The following is an 18,070-nucleotide window of genomic DNA, read 5'->3' as shown; positions in this document are numbered from 1 at the left end:
CACAATTCATGTTACACTCCCATCAGATCAAAACTTAACACCTACTCATTAAGCCAACGACATTACTCCATCTCTTCTTCCACCTGGGCCTCTTGTGCTCACATCTCAATGATTGATTACTCGCTTGACACTATTCCAAACCTCATACCGACTGTAATTCCTCAGTATTCTGGAAACAACCTGCTTTCGCCAGAGAAGGCTCAGATAATTCACTGTCACCCATAAAGCTCTAATAGGCCCATTGCAGGTCACAAGCCGCCTCCTACGTCTCTGGAAGTTGAGTAAGGTGTATGTTAGTGGTTGACTCCTCCCTCTGATGTTCATCTTATATCCTTGTCATAATAAAGCAGTTCAAGTTGATCACTTGTATCTCTGTGGTGTTCTGACCGACACACCTAGTACACTGCTAAACACACCTGAAACCAGCCCTTATCAGAAAGCAAGGTAGTCTTCACTACAGTAGCATAGTAGCTAACGACAACGCTTACCTACTGTTCGTCACTGACTCATTATCTGGCCGACATTTCCTGTGTGATACAGGGGCAGGTTAGTGTCCTCCCCACATCCCCGGTGGACAGACGCTTAGGCGAAGCTGACTCACCGCTCGAGGCGGCCAACCAAGGCAAGATACGCACCTACCTATGGGAAATGGCTAGTACCACTGTGCTTCAATGGACAACATTTTACATGGGAGTTTGTCTTTGCGGATGTGAATAGGCCCCTCCTGGGTGCAGACTTCATGTGCACTAATGGACTGTTGGTTGATGTTGATTAGATCCAGTAAAGCTGGCAGTTGAGAAAGCAGAGGTCACTAACATGGAAAAACTGGGTACCAACAGTCCCTGGGCCTCACCCCTCCACATGGTCCCCAAAGCGTCACTCAATGGGTTCCACACATTCAGGATTTTTCAGCCCGCCTGGCTGGGAAAACAATTTTCTCAAAGGTGAACCTTGTTCGAGGATACCACCAGGTGCCATGATGGACTCAATCCTACGAGATCTGGACTTTTTATTTGTGTACTTGGATTACATTTTAGTCGCCAGTACCTCTAGATCAGAGCACCTGGCGCATCTGCGATTGCTGTTCGCTTGCCTCAGCCAGCATGGCTTGATATAATTAACCCTCTGGGGTCTAAGGTGTTTTGGGGGTCCTTGAGATGTTTTGACATGCCCTGACATTTGTGCTTTTTCCAGTTGCTTATAAACATATTAATGGCAAAGGTGTAATTACACTCTATTTATCACAAACAGGGCTACCATAATATGTGAGCAACATGCATGTACATGTTTGTATTTTTGAGAGAATAATGTTTATGCATGGTTATTGAAAAAATTAAACAAAGTTTCTGAAACGAGGCCACAAAACACATATTAAATATGTGTCCACAAGACTTTTGACTGATGGATGTTATCGCCTAGAGTTTTTGCTTCAAAATTATCTGAAAATCATCCTCCGAAAGTATTTTATTTTCCTTAGTTTTGCTGGTCCTGCGACTTATATATCAAAATGTATTCAGACTGAGATGAACCAAGAGAAAACATGACCGTCTACAGCCGCGAGAGGGCGCTCTAGTTAGCGGAGTTGTTCAGAAGCGACACCGAGGAAGAACTCAATGTATTCAGTGTTGAGGAGTGAGATCAGTAACTTGTTGGACTCGCTGGCTAATGTTAGTTTAGCCTATTCAGCCTCAGGTATATGTTCTTTATGCTGTTGTGTGTCTGCAGGGTTTCCCGCAGAACATGTGTTAGTTAAAGCTGCTGTCGGCAAGTCTGGCAGATTGAGTGGACTTAGACAAAATTTTGAATGTTTACAACTCTCATGCCCCTCCCCCACTACCACCGAGCGCCCGCCCATCGTCAGTGCGTGTGTACCTGATTTTCTGTGAACGCGTCCGTCTTCAGCATCGATCAACACCATAGACTCGGAGGTCGGCTGCCCTGGCTAATCTATCCATAGATAGCAATAACCGAGGAATTGGAAGCTTGTTATTAGATTTTCTCTCTGCCATCACGCTTCTTACAATCGTCAGGCGAACTTCAGGCGTGTCGTGTGCATGTGATACTGTAACGTCCGCGTCTGCGCGAGGGAGGGGGATCTGTGATTTGTGCACAACCTGTGATTGACAGTCAGATCTCACACCCCCCCCCTGCGCTGATTAGACCCGATGATCCGGGAGCGGTGGATTTTTGCAAAACAAAATAACACGCTCCAGGTGGAGTTAGAAGCTCGGGTTTTTTTCTAAAACCACCTTATTTATGTTGTTCTGTCAGATTATAGTGTCAATTTCACTGAATTTGATAAAAAAAATATTGCCGACGGCAGCTTTAAGGTGGTGGAGTGAGGTTTGTCAGAAAAAAACTTTTTTTTTTTCTGTACCTCCATGAAATACCTTCAAGTTAGCCTACGTGTCGCCACCACACACATCAGCATAAATGCTCATGATAAATGATTTGTTATCAAAGCATTAACATTCACAATCCACTGTTAATTTAACATAAAAGCAAACAGGCTGTGTGTATGGTTTGCCATGACTGAATGCGCGCTCCCTTACTATTTCCTAATAGCTGACATCAGTTCATTGCGATCTCACACATCTCTGTTATTATCAATGAAGCTGACTGCATAATCAATCTTTCATAATATCTACACTTTGTTTGTTATAATCAGAGGATTTGCCAGCATGCAGAATTCAGCACTGAACAAAAAGCTCAAAATACCCCTCAGATGATTTTTACAGCTTGTTAAAAAAAAAATCCTTTTTGAGGGTCAGTAAAAACACATAGTTTCATGTCTGTCCCTTTAAATGTAAATGAGCTGCTGCTCCCGGCACAGGGGGCGGAGCTTCAAGTGCTGTGTGTGTGAGAAAGAGAGAGAGAGACAGAGACAGACTATGAGGACATTTGAGGGACTTTTTATACAAAATTTTAAATACTTTACCCTAACTTCATAAAATGAAACGACAAAAAACTATTTCAAAATCTATTTGGTGAAAAAAGCTCACACACGCTCGTACACACAAACACGCATTACACACTGAATTCTAAATTGTTCACAGGATTCTGAAATGTTCATAAACTGTTCTATGTTTTATTTATTTATTTATTTTCTGTACTAAATGTTCTAAATAATTTTCTATGTTGTATTGATGCTTTGGCAATAGAGATAGATTACATAAAACATTAATTTCAGAATAATTTTTCCTTGGTTCTGAGTTTAACACTTGCATGCTTTGAACACTGCTGGGTTGATCTGGACATGCCTACTCGGGGCTTCTTCAGGTGGACAGATTAAAGGTGATGACCTTGTCTATCGTGTTCCAGATCTTGTCCTCCATTCGTGGGCATCGTGGCCAATAAAATCTGTTTCGCCAAATGTTGTGCATGACTTTGACTTCCACGGCACCTGAAGACGAATAATGGGTAAATCAATGACATGGCAGGTAATCTTACAAAAGATGAGTCAAGTGAACACCTGATTATGGAATAGAAATGGAATGCAATTAAATTAAATAAGTGTAAGAAGAATGAACATGTCTCACCTTCATCCACGTTTTTAATGATTCCAGGATATGGATCATTTTCATATGCGGCAATACACCACTTTCCAATAAGTTCTTTGGTGATATCCTCGACTGGACAGAGAGAGAGACTACAACTGTGCACAATTCTACAACCCACACACACTCACTTGTTTTAATTTTGAAATAGTCACTGCAATTCCTATAAGCTTTCTTCCAAGCTAAGGGAGTTCTGAACCGGCAGCCTGATGGAAGTAGATGAAAATAATCTTAAAGAGGGTGTGTGTGAGTCTGATAATAGAAGCTGCTTTCCTCTTTAATACTGCCATATTATAAAAGTCTGAGAGTTGAAGCTGCGAGACCCCAGTAATTTTAGATGCCTGCTTAATTATTCTTGATTATTTTTTCTTCTTTCCAGCTGAAAGTAAGCTATACCAAGAAACAATGTTAAATGTCCTGACTAATTCCATAAGTGACCGATACACTGTTGTCATAATGTCAGAGGAAGGTGATGACATTCCTTTGGTGAGAGGAAGGAGTGTGTCATAAGCCCTATTCGGACGGGATTGACTTTACCAGGTAGATGGAGTAATGTAAGTTTACCACAGGACGTCTGTAATATTAATGGCCAATTCACACAGGATAATATATATCAGTAAAACCAGCAGAAGTGGGAGAGTAACTCGATTTACACACCGCTGTCACTCCTGTCGTCATGTGTGTGTTACGTTTCTTCCTGATATCACGTGCGCAAACACATATAACCTATATTTATATATAAAACAGTTATGTCTGATCGAATGATGTATTAATTAACTTCAGATTGGATTGTGTTGGTAATAGGCACTAGCGCTAAAAGATGTTTCGTGCCTCTACCAAGTGCTGTCGATCTTCTTTCTGCTCTGAATGGTGTGTGTGGAAAACACAGGAGTTTTCTAGAACGCAACTGATGCTTTTCCAAGCGTCCCCATACTTGAAAATCAGCAAAAAACTACTTTTAAACAGGAAATTATGAAATATTCACATACATATTTACAGCGGGTCTACTCGCACGGGATTAGCGTTACCTGAGGTGATTTTTCCAGACCTTTTTACTGAAGGTTAAAGTCGTAATCTTTTACTGGCATTGTCCGTGATGATCACTGAGATGCTCATTCACACGGGACTGAAATCACAGAGAAGCTCCGGTGATTATTACTTTACCCCACCTCTCCGTGTTACACTAGTCCCGTCTGAATAGGGCTTTAGAGTGCTTTCGCTGTTGGTATGTCACCAGATAAACATATCTGGAAATGAATGGTGCTCATAAAGTAAAAGTTCTTCTTGCCTCTATACTGCATAGTTTGCCCATCGCTGATGAAGAAACGTTTGAGTTGGGTGGTTCACCTTCAGGAACTGAAGAACTGGTTCAAGTTGAGCCCAAATGGCAGCAGGATCATGTTTCATTGAGGGTGACAAGGCACAGAATGTCACTATGTGATCTGTGGTGCACAAAACAGCATTGTGCTGTGTTGTCTTTCAGCTTTCCTGGAGCTCGAGCGTTGGTGCTTGCAACGCCAAGGTCATGGGTTCGATTCCCAGGGAAAGTAAGAACTGATAAGAATGTAAATGTGTACCTTGAAATGCAATGTAAGTCGCTTTGGATAAAAGTGTCTGCCAAATGCATAAATGTAAACATTGTCTGTCTATGAGATGCTCCAAAATGATAGCCTGGGAAAACCCTGACGAACTTCCGGCAAATTTGAGATTTGCTCTGCAAGTCCGTCTGGCCAAGAGCTCATTCAAGCCCATTTCCAATTTTTCCAAATCGAGACACCAATCACAAACGTTGAGGCGGGCTTTACAACCAACAAGCCACTTTGATTTCTTTCGGCCACCGATGATGGACTGTGCAGAGAAAATAGAAAATTACATTAAAACCATGTCCATGTATGTCTCTGTAAGTCGTTTATTTATAGACAAGCTATTGGAATGCAGTTTAAAAAAGAGAGATGGGTGTTTATAGTTTATACAAGTTTAGAGAGAGAGATTTTCATTTCCTTAAGTAGCTAAAGCACACACACACCTTTATGAGATGCAAGTTAAAGAGAACTTGGTAAAGACAGAGTATGATAAACCCCACATTAAGTGCACATACCCTACATTTTAGTCCAGATAAGCTATTTTAAGAAAAATTTATATTAATATATAAATTAGATAATTAGATCATCTCATTTATAAGAAACAACTCAAACCAGAATCTACATTCAAATCATATGGGGAAAGTTTTTAATGTGGGTTTTATCATGTATGACGTTGGAAATAATCAAAATATTTGAGTGTGTGCAGTTTAACTCTTTACTTAGAGAGAGAGATTTACATACATATAGGCCTACGCCTATTATTATAAATGTGTATTTTGTCTGTTCACATTATAGACTGTAAAAAAAACAAGTTCACATATTTCCAATATCTACTGTATTGTTGCCCCAGAATGAAACCATGAGTGTGTTTTAATGCAAGGAGTAAACTGGGTTTTACCAGAAGACGCAAGCTAAAGACAGGCAACAAAAGTTGTTTTTAAAAATTTATTTTAAAATGAGTAGAGAAGACTAGGGGCAGCTAAACCTACACGTGGGCAGCTTTTGAGCCAGACAGAACATCAACCTGACCGTCAATAACTTTTTGTCTCTCGAAATAAATTATAGACCCATCCATTTATATTTATATTTGATCATTGAATTGATATCTACCTACCCTAGCTTTATCTAGTAAAGGTTTATAAATAATAAATGTTGCTGGATCATTGCTAAACAACAATAACTTAATCTTATATAAGATTATTTAACATACCTCTCAACTCGTGTCGCTGTACAGCCTCCCCCTACTGGACACGTCAGGAACAACAGGGGCGTAAAACTGCCTGTCTCTACCAATCTCTGCAAGAGGCAAATGAGCCCGGTCGTTCTCTCACATCAAGTCATCTTGTTCTTCAATTAAACAGAAAAGTGTTATTTCATTGTAAAGCAGATCCAAGTGTTTACTTTATAATACATTTAATTATTCGTACGTTTTACACGCATTGTAAATAATTTGCAAGCATGCACTACTCGTCACGTGACTCAGACTTTGATTGAATACGTATCCGCTTTGATCCTCAACAGTGTGACTTTTTCCCACATTTTCCTTATTAATATTTCCCAGTTCTGCGAGATTATGTCCACGGATGTTTTGGAAGCTACAGTAAGTAGATTAATTTGACTTTTTTTTTTTCATATTAAAATTACACGCGGGCAGAGCTCACCTTGATTGTATTAGCTCGTTCATTTGTTTTTAGCCCTCTTGTTGCATTCTTGCACTGTTGGGTTACAAATTAAACATTAAAACTATACTGACACTGACATACACACACTGTAAAACTGACAAACCACACTGTAAGACGAAAGCCATTATATTATGAAGTAGATTTGAACTGAAAGCAGGATGACTGTGTTCTTGTATTTTTCATAAACTTCTAGTTTTAATATTGTAATCTAATTTTATACAGTTTATTAATTACAATTTTTGTTGTCTTACCATTCCCATTTATGGTTTATAATCGTTTTACTGCTGAAATTCTGCTGACAATGCAAGGCAAGTTTATTTATACAGCACATTTCATACACTATGACAATTCAAATTGCTTTATTTATACAGAAAGAAATTAAAATAATCACAAAATAAAAGCAAGGAAAATTAAAACATTTATAAAAAGGAGTTAAAAGTGATGTAAACGATTAATCGCGATTAATCGAATCCAAAATAAAAGTTTGTGTTATATATAAATACACACACATGCATGTATATTTAAGAAATATTTGCATTTATATACTGCATATATTTTTTTATATGATTTATATTATGTACAAATAGAACTATTTTATATATAAATAACTAATTTTTCTTAAATATATACATGCATGTGTGTATTTATATATACAAAATAATTATTCACAATACACACATATATTATGTAAACACAAACTTTTATTTTGGATTCAATTAATCACAGCCCTATGATAGAGTTATAAACTGAATTAAAAGAGTAAAAAGATGATAGATAGATAAACTTCTCATCTGGCAAAACACGGGTGTATCATATTTTTCACAACTCCCAGTTTTTCTCTGAGATTTCCCCATGGTGATTACACTGACAGGCCATTAAACCAAATCAAAAAAAAATAAAAAATTTTTAATGGGGATCATACCATCAAGATCTTACAAAGAAAAGAATATGTGGAAACAATAAACCCCTTACTGAGAATAATAATTGAAATCCATCTTAATCCCTCAGTAAGTACATCAGTATCTCACGTTCACGTGTGTGTGCGTGTGTGTGTGTGTGTGTGTGTGTGCGTGCTGCATCTGTGTGTGTGTGTGTGTGTGTGCGTGTGTGCGCCAGAAATTGAATTGTGAAACTAAATCCTGGGAAATCTTCACTGTGAGGACGTTCCTCTTCTCAGCACATACACTGATGATGATCCGTGTGTCTCGTGTGCCGCAGGTGATGCTGGAGCAGCTCCGGGTCACAGATCTCCGGGTCGTCCTCTCTAAGATGGGCCGGAGTCGAGTGGGCCTGAAGAAGGTCCTGCTGAGGAGAGTCTCGGATCTCCTGCTGAACGAGTGCAGTCCCGAGCTCCTGGCGCTCGTGCGAGAGCTTCACACACTCCTGCAGCTGGCCAGAGACTCCCGGAGGTCCAAGCCCAGTCCCGTGCACATCATCTCCGTGCCCGAGTGTGTGTCGCCATCGCCCGCATCTGTGTGTGCAGAGCCACAGATGATCAAACTGCCCTTCTACCACACGCTGGACACCGTTCTGCCCCCGGCACGTCTGGGTATGAGGAGGAGGATGAGGAGGATGAGGAGGATTCACATTGATTCGGATGACTCGTGTTTGATTCACGTTGATTCGGATGACTCTCGTGTTTGATTCACATTGATTCAGATGACTCGTGTTTGATTCACATTGATTCGGATGACTTCCGGGTTTGATTCACATTGATTCGGATGACTCCCGTGTTTGATTCACATTGATTTGGATGACTCGTGTTTGATTCACGTTGATTCGGATGACTCCCGTGTTTGATTCACATTGATTCAGATGACTCGTGTTTGATTCACATTGATTCGGATGACTTCCGGGTTTGATTCACATTGATTCGGATGACTCCCGTGTTTGATTCACATTGATTCAGATGACTCGTGTTTGATTCACATTGATTCGGATGACTTCCGGGTTTGATTCACATTGATTCGGATGACTCCCGTGTTTGATTCACGTTGATTCGGATGACTCCCGTGTTTGATTCACATTGATTCGGATGACTCTCGTGTTTGATTCACATTGATTCAGATGACTCGTGTTTGATTCACATTGATTCGGATGACTCGTGTTTGATTCACGTTGATTCGGATGACTCTCGTGTTTGATTCACATTGATTCAGATGACCCGTGTTTGATTCACATTGATTCGGATGACTCCCGTGTTTGATTCACATTTATTAGGATGACTCGTGTTTGATTCGCATTGATTTCGGATGACTCCCGTGTTTGATTCAGATAAATTCGGATGACTCTCATGTTTGATTCACGTTGATTCAGATGACTCTCGTGTTTGATTCACATTGATTCAGATGACTCTTGTGTTTGATTCACATCGATTCGGATGACTCCCGTGTTTGATTCACATTGATTCAGATGACCCGTGTTTGATTCACATTGATTCGGATGACTCCCGTGTTTGATTCACATTGATTCAGATGACCCGTGTTTGATTCACATTGATTCGGATCACTCCCGTGTTTGATTCACAATGATTCGGATGACTCCCGTGTTTGATTCACTTTGATTCGGATGACTCGTGTTTGATTCACGTTGATTCGAATGACTCTCGTGTTTGATTCACATTAATTCGGATGACTCGTGTTGGATTAACATTGATTCGGATGACTCGTGTTTGATTCACATTGATTCGAATGACTCCCGTGTTTGATTCACATTTATTAGGATGACTCGTGTTTGATTCACATTGATTTCGGATGACTCCCGTGTTTGATTCAGATAAATTCGGATGACTCTCATGTTTGATTCACGTTGATTCAGATGACTCTCGTGTTTGATTCACATTGATTCAGATGACTCTTGTGTTTGATTCACATCGATTCGGATGACTCTCATGTTTGATTCACATTGATTCGGATGACTCTCGTATTTGATTCACATTGATTCGGATGACTCTCGTCTCGTTTTTGATTCACATTTACATTCACATTGATTCACATTTATTAATACTATATATTAACCTAAATTCTTAATGTTGAAAGCATTCATGAGTGTGTATTTGCTCATGTTTTCAGTGCCGACGTGTGGAGGAATCATGCAAATCTCCGATTTCTTGATTCATCTCAATGCGGATCAACAGACTCAGATCCAGAAGAGCCGGTGAGTCTCTGTTCATTCATCTGAACATTAATGGACAGTGTTGTGCTGTTGTCTGTAGTAAAATAAAGTAAGATATTAATTGTTTTCTGAAAAATGTATCCAAATGAAGTGTTTATGCTTCAATAAAGCATGGGGTCAGAAAATAATATGGTTTTCCCTCAAAAATAAGTAGATTTTTCTGACCCGACTGACAGATATTTTTTCTTGTTTAAGGCATAATTTTTTTAATAAATTTTTCAGAAAAATTCAGTCATTTTGCTTCTCAAATTAATGTATTTTGATTTAAGAACATCTAGATATTTGTGTTGAAAACAAGACAGAAATACTGAGGACGAACATATTTTTTTGCAGTATTTGGGGTTATAAAATTTAAATGCATTTTCAAATTTCAGTAATCTTCCAAAAGATCACTTTTGTGCACATCTGTTTATTATTTTGACACATGCAATGCAGAATTCAAATGAAAAGAAAACTGAACTGAATGTGCACTTTAAAAATGGTTAATGGTTCTGAAAAGATAAACCTGAGTGATTCGATTCGGCGAGGAAGTGAGTTGAATGACCAATCGAGTCCATGATTCAGACTTATGACTCTCGTGTTTGATTCGCATAGATTCAGATGACTCTCGTGTTTGATTCGCATAGATTCGGATGACTCTCGTGTTTGATTCGCATAGATTCGGATGACTCTCGTGTTTGATTCACATTGATTCAGATGACTCTCGTGTTTGATTCGCATAGATTCGGATGACTCTCGTGTTTGATTCACATTGATTCAGATGACTCTCGTGTTTGATTCGCATAGATTCGGATGACTCTCGTGTTTGTTTCACATTGATTCGGATGACTCTCGTGTTTGATTCACATTGATTCGAATGACTCTCGTGTTCGATTCACTTTGATTCTGATGCTCTCGTTTTTGATTCACATTGATTCAGATGACTCGTGTTTGATTTGCATAGATTCGGATGACTCTCGTGTTTGATTCACATTGATTCGAATGACTCTCGTGTTCGATTCACTTTGATTCTGATGCTCTCGTTTTTGATTCACATTGATTCAGATGACTCTCGTGTTTGATTCACATAGATTCCAATCACTTTAGTGTTTGATTCACATTGATTCGGATGACTCTCGTGTTTGATTCGCATAGATTCGAATCACTCTAGTGTTTGATTCACATTGATTCAGATGACTCATGTTTGATTTGCATAGATTCGGATCACTCTCGTGTTTGATTCGCATTGATTCGGATGACTCTCGTGTTTGATTCACATTGATTCGGATGACTCTCGTGTTTGATTCGCATTGATTCGGATGACTCTCGTGTTTGATTCACATTGATTCGGATGACTCAGGTTTGATTCACATTGATTCGGATGACTCTCGTGTTTGATTCACATTGATTCGGATGACTCTCGTGTTTGATTCACATTGATTCGGATGACTCTCGTGTTTGATTCACATTGATTCGGATGACTCTCGTGTTTGATTCACATTGATTCGGATGACTCGTGTTTGATTCACATTGATTCGGATGACTCTCGTGTTTGATTCACATTGATTCGGATGACTCTCGTGTTTGATTCACATTGATTCGGATGACTCTCGTGATTGATTCGCATTGATTCGGATGACTCTCGTGATTGATTCTCCAGTCTGACCGTGTTTTACAGCTTCTGTGCTTCACATTATGTTTGATCACAGTGTCCTCCGTATAATTGTTTTATTACAACATGTGTTCTTGAGATATTTAAAGCTTTTTTCTTCCTTCCATCAGGAAGTCTGGCTCGACGTCTGTTCAGGTGGTGCTCAGGTGATAAATGAATAAAATAAATGACGTGTATTGCTGTTCAAACGCAGTCATTCTGAATATGTTAATGTGTCTTTCAGGATTGGTTACAGTGAGAGCGTCGGTGTTGAAGAGGATCAGTATCCACCGAACATCAGTGTGTGTGTTAATCACACGAACTGTCCTGTCCAGGTGACGTATGGCAGATAACACCAGATCTTCTGCATCACGAGTTGCCAGGTCACGTTTACATATCAATAATCATAACCTGTGAATCCAGTTTTCTGGACAGTGTCAAAAGGCATTGAAGACAAAACCCCATCATGATAACATACAATAATGCAAGAAAACAACATTAGATGTAACATAAAACCCTAATGTGCATAACTGATAAGAAAACCTTTTTCAATGGAGAACCGTCAAATGTGAGGATTCTGGGAAAGTCAGTTCACAGTTTTATTATTATTTTTATTATGGAGCTTTTTAACTTCCAAACACTGTAAATTGAACTGTATTGTAAATGTCCTGTCCAGTTTTTTACTGTGTAGTGAGCAGTGTTGTGTGTAACTCATTACAAGTAACTTGAGTTCTCTTACGTAGAATTCTCTCGTACTGCGTCGAAAGAACGCTACGGGAAAGATATTTCTTTGTCGAGATTGAAGCCTAAAATTAATCCTTAATTTTGTAATATTGTAAAACGCTTTTCTGAAGCATACAACCTAGGCGGAGCAATACAGCTCACCCATTGGCTGCTCTGCCAGAAAAGCACAGCCTATGCGAGGCCAGAGACGCTGACCAATGAGGACGCTTCGCGCCCTTCTGCGTCACCTCCCGCCCAAACAGGCGTGGCCTAGGCCTATAAATACGAGCATAGCTGTCTAACACGCCGATTTTTATAAATTCAACGAAGCTGCACGCATCGCTGGATTGATTCGAGCCGCCACAGCCGTTTGGATACAAGCACCTCAGCAGGACGAGCCCTTACCTGAAGCCGCTGGTCATCGCCGCCTTCAGCCGCCGTTCCCTGCTGCGCTTCTCCGGCGTGGAATATCCTTTACATTATGTGTGTGTGTTTTGTGTGTGTGTTCGCCGTCGCGTCACACAGTTTTTCCACACTAAAAGAGCCGAGCGTCTTTTTCAAGATGTCTCGCACCTCCTGTGGCTCGTGTAGAGCCCCGCTCAGCGACGGGGACCACGTGCTTGTGTTTCCTGCCTGTGAGTATCACGCAGCTTCAGCTCTCGTCGATGGCGGCTGCCATCACTGTGATTTGATGCCTACGGTGACTCTGCGGACTCGCCTGGCGTTCATTTACTGAAGCTGCACCTTTTCCGCCCGCTGTAGTGCCGCGCCGTGAAAAGCGCCGTGCTCAGCGGAGCCCGGAACCTCCCTTCACCACGAGGTGCTCGCCGCTGCTGCCGCTAGCTTCTCCGCCCGCTTCGCTGGACTCTCTGACCGACGGACAAGGGCCGCTGTGTGCCGCCGCGTCCGTCGTGGATGAGGAAGATGAAGCCGTGTCTGTGAAGGACGACTGCTGTTCTCTCCTCGCTTCGGGTAGCGAGGGATGGGCGAGCTCCGAGGATCTCCCCTCCCCCGCCGCTTGTGAGCGTCGACGGAGAAAGACCAGCATCGATGCGCTTACCGGCTGGATGGCTGCTTTTCTGCAGAGGAACGTACGTTACCGTCCTCACGACCCGCGCCTTTTTCTTCCTGAATTCACGAAGAAATCGCGGAGTCCCGGAAAGCCCCGTTTTCAGCCAGGATGCGCATTTCTGCTTCGAGGAAAGCTACAGTGTTAAAATCCCGCCGCGGCCGGATTTCACTAAAATGTCTCGCTCGCACAGTCCCAACATTCGCGACCGTGCCAGTGTATTTTGCAGTCACCAAATCGGCATCAATGCCCGTTTGCCTGCACACAGACGCCGTTTTCACGACGCCCCAGGTAAATCTGAAAATGTATTTACTGGTGTCCCGGCCACGGCCGATGGTGTAATGTGTGTATCCGTAATGCCCACGACCTAGTGCCCATTCGTACACACAAGCACAGCCCTACACAATACAGGGCTTGCACACATAAAATCGACTCATGTCGGTTGTGCTTCACATGTAAGTTAGTGAACGTGCCCGCTTTTCAGTGCCCACAATCACTACACACTGCATGTCCCGTGGTTTCTGTAAAAACGAAACGAATGCACGGTCAGTCGGTTCTGATAGACAGTACTCTCTGTGCTACACGGTGTCCCGGCCACAGCCGATGATGTAATGTGTGTATCCGTAATGCCCACGACCTAGTGCCCATTCGTACACACAAGCACAGCCCTACACATACAGGGCTTGCACACATAAATCGACTCATTTCGATTGTGCATTATATGTAGTGAGCGTGCCCGTTTTCAAGCGCCCACAATCACTACAAGCTGCATGTCACACGGTTTCTATGAAACGAAACCAATGCACGGTCAGTCAGTTCTAATAGACAGTACTTCCCAGTGCTATAAATGTACCCGCGTTCACGCACCCACATTTATTCTCAAACATGCCGAGCCGTACGGGGCTCGCACCGCGCGCTCTCTCTCTTTCAGCTGAGAGAGCTGAGAGCGCGCGCGGGCTGCCCGCTCGATTAAGCGCGCCCCCGCATCACGCTGCAATGGCGCCCATGTTACAGCACACGACTGCTCTCGTGTCGCCGCCATTTCGCGACCAGAGCCCGGTTTTTCAACCCGTGCAAGCACAGCCCTGAACAACACAGGGTTTGCACACATAAAATCGGCTCATGCCGATTGTGTTTTACATGTAGTGAGCGTGACCCACTGCCAAGTGCCCACAACCACTACACACTGCACGTTCCGCGGTTTTCTGTAAAAACGAAACTAACGAACGGTCAGTCAGTACACAAAAACAGTGTTCCCGGTGTTATAAATGTGCCCGCCACCAAGCGCCCACGTTTATTCACAAACATAACGAGCCCTACGGGACTCGTCCCGCGCGCTCTCTCTCGACACAGAGAGCTGAGCGCGCGCGGGATGCATACTGTGTTAAACATGCCCCCCGCCTCACACGCCACGGCATGTCACAGCACACGGTTGCTCTCGTGTCGCCGCCATTTCGCGACCAGGGCCCAGATTACATTCAACCCCTAGTCACACGTGCAGATGCATGGGAATGACTTCCAGGGGTCTCAGAATGGGTGCTAGAGACTATAAAAAGAGGCTATTCGCTACAGTTTCATCGACGCCCTCCCCGTTAATCACGGAGAAAGTCGAAACTACGGTGAAAACAGAAGTAGCACATCTACTTCGAGCCGAAATAGCGAAGCTATTGAGCAAAGGGGCCATAGAGCCTTTATCTCAAGCTCAGAGCGAAGGGTGTCTGTACAGCAGATATTTTCTGGAACCGAAAAAAGACGGGGGTCTCAGACCCATTTTAGATCTCAGGCATCTGAACAAAGCGCTGACAAAGCGAAAGTTCAGAATGCTCACGACCAGAGCTATCCTCGCGCAGATTCGCCGAGGAGACTGGTTTATGGCAATAGATCTGAAAGACGCGTATTTTCATACAAATTGCGTCACGTCACAGGCGATTTTTGAGATTCGCCTTCGAGGGCCAGGCATATCAGTACACAGTCCTGCCATTCGGCCTGTCTCTAGCACCTCGTACATTTACAGTGTGCATGGACGCGGCGCTGGCACCCCTGAGACTCCGCGGCATTCGAATTCTGAATTATTTGGACGATTGGCTGATTCTAGCTCAATCACCTTCAGAACTCATCCGCCACAAGACCCTAATTCTCGATCACCTCGAGTGCTTAGGTCTGAGAGTCAATTGGGAGAAAAGTTCACTGTTTCCCAGTCAAAGGATCTCCTTTTTAGGACTGGATCTGAACTCACTGTCTATGACAGCACAGCTGTCATCACAGCGCAGACGAAATACCCTGCAAATGGCGAAATCCTTCCGCAGCGGCCACATAGTGCCACTCAGGAGATTTCAGAAAATGCTGGGCCTCATGGCCTCAGCCTCAACAGTGCTGCAGTTGGGCCTGCTGCGCATGCGCCCACTACAGTTCTGGTTGAGAGCGCGCGTACCGCGCCGAGCATGATTACACGGTCGTTATCGCCTCAAGGTCACTCAGGAATGCATTTCAGCCCTGACACCATGGAGAGCGTCAGACTGGTACCGGTCAGGTGTAAGCCTGGGGACTTCCTCGAGCCTGAAGGTGGTGTCCACGGACGCGTCCACCTCAGGCTGGGGAGCACTGCTCGACGGCAGACCGCTCTTTGGCCAGTGGGCAGAGCGAGCCAAACTACCGCACATAAACTGCCTGGAAATGATGGCAGTGGACTTTGCGCTGAGGCGCTTCTGTCCCCGGATAAAAGGACACCACGTCCTGGTCCGCTCGGACAACATGTCGGTAGTAGCCTACATAAACCGCCAGGGTGGCGTGAGATCCCGGAACCTATTCAGGTTAGCGGAACGCATACTGGTGTGGGCCCGGCACAACCTGCGCTCGTTAAGAGCAATGCACGTGCCAGGCCACTTGAACGTAGGCCCGGACAGACTCTCACGGAACAACGTTCCTACGGGAGAGTGGTCCCTACACACACAGACAGTGCGTCTGCTGTGGAAAACGTTCGGCAGAGCGGAAATAGACCTGTTTGCAAACCAGGAAAACGCTCACTGCCCAGAATTCTTTTCGAAGAGCGCGAACGCGCTGGCCAGAGTCTGGCCCCGCCGCCCGCTCTATGCTTTTCCTCCTGTCTCACTCCTGCCTCAAGTGCTGGAGCGTATCAAGAAGAGCGGATGCTCAGTACTGCTAGTTGCTCCATTCTGGACGAATCAGACCTGGTTCCCAGCTTTGATGCGACTGAAAAGTACTGCCCCGTGGCCGATTCCAGTGAGGAGAGACCTCCTCTCACAGGCCAAGGGCTCGATTCTGCATCCTCACCCCGAGCTTTGGTCCCTACACGTATGGGCCATAAACGGGTACCCGCTAACCTCCCAAGAGGAGTGTTAGACACGATCGAACAAGCTAGGGCTCCGTCTACTAGACGGCTCTACGCTTCCAAATGGTCGGTGTTCTCTGGATGGTGTTCAGATCAAGGTCTGTCACCACTTCAGTGTGGAGAACCGGAGATTCTCTCCTTCTTGCAAGAGCTATTGGATAAGGGAAGAACCCCATCCACGCTCAAAGTCTATGTGGCTGCCATATCAGCGTTCGTTAATCCAACGCTTGGCCGTTCACTAGGCAGGAACGACCTGGTGGTCCGCTTCCTGAGAGGCGCCAGGAGGTTAAACCCTCTAAGGCCTCCTTCAGTCCCCGTTTGGGACCTTTCTACAGTGTTGAACGCTATGAAAGGGGCCCTTTTCGAGCCTATTCACTCAGTTGACATGAAACACCTGTCTCTCAAGACCGTGTTTCTTTTGGCTCTCGCTTCAGTGAAGCGTGTGGGAGACTTGCAAGCGCTCTCAGTGAGAGCTTCTTGTATGGAGTTCGGGCCAAACGACTCTGTAGTCGTATTGAAACCGAAGCATGGGTACGTGCATAAGTCCCTCAACACACCGTTCAGGGCTCAGGTCATCTCCCTGTCGGCCCTGCCGGCCTCAGAGGACGGAAATAGCTCCCTTTGCCCGGTCAGGGCATTAAGAGCTTACGTGTCCCGCTCCGCTGTTTTTCGACAGACGGAGCAGCTCTTTGTTTCGTTCAGCGGGCGCTCCAAGGGACGAGCCGCAACGAAACAGAGTCTGTCTCGATGGGTAGTGGACGCCATTGCGCTAGCCTACGCATCTAGAGGCTTGGAATGCCCTTTGGGCATCAGAGCACATTCCACGAGAGGCATGGCCTCTTCATGGGCTTGGTATAGCGGAATCTCGTTACATGATATCTGTATGGCGGCAGGCTGGGCCTCCCCGTCTACATTTATTAGGTTCTATAACCTAGAGGTTCCTGCGTTGCAGGCTAAACTGCTCTCGGTCTAGAAGACTATGTATAAGTGTTCCTGCCCCGCGCTGCGGCCCAGGTCACTTCAATGTTAATATGTATAAGTGTTCCTGCCCCGCGCTGCGGCCCAGGTCACTTCATGTTTTATATGTATAAGTGTTCCTGCCCCGCGCTGCGGCCCAGGTCACTTCAATGTTTAAGCATCACTCACTGACAATGTGTCCCATGAGCATGCTATTACCCCTCATATATATCTATATTTACATATATATGCTATTATGCCTTAAGAGGCACTACTATATGGGATGATGCTATTTTAGCCGCTCTCCCTATACTTCTTGGGGTAGGCGCTTGTATACCAGGGCGCG

At 43.8% G+C, this 18,070-nt stretch overlaps 1 protein-coding gene across 1 annotated transcript in view; it reads left to right on the top strand.

Annotated features, from left to right (window-relative positions):
* The first annotated feature begins 6,468 nt into the window (after positions 1 to 6,468).
* Positions 6,469 to 18,070, top strand: part of pias4b (protein inhibitor of activated STAT, 4b) — a 21,220-nt gene continuing 9,618 nt past the window's right edge. Inside the window, exons 1-5 of the mRNA XM_079613639.1 lie at positions 6,469 to 6,740; positions 8,041 to 8,371; positions 9,894 to 9,978; positions 11,758 to 11,793; positions 11,871 to 11,961. Of these exons, the coding sequence (XP_079469765.1) occupies positions 6,714 to 6,740; positions 8,041 to 8,371; positions 9,894 to 9,978; positions 11,758 to 11,793; positions 11,871 to 11,961 (570 nt within the window). The 5' untranslated portion in view covers positions 6,469 to 6,713. The remainder of the gene's footprint in view (positions 6,741 to 8,040; positions 8,372 to 9,893; positions 9,979 to 11,757; positions 11,794 to 11,870; positions 11,962 to 18,070) is intronic.

The sequence above is a fragment of the Phoxinus phoxinus genome (assembly GCF_949152265.1).
Source record: "Phoxinus phoxinus genome assembly, chromosome: 5".
NCBI lineage: Eukaryota > Metazoa > Chordata > Actinopteri > Cypriniformes > Leuciscidae > Phoxinus > Phoxinus phoxinus.
The sequence above is the reverse complement of the archived record's forward strand: the minus strand, read 5'-3'. Positions and strand labels throughout refer to the sequence as shown.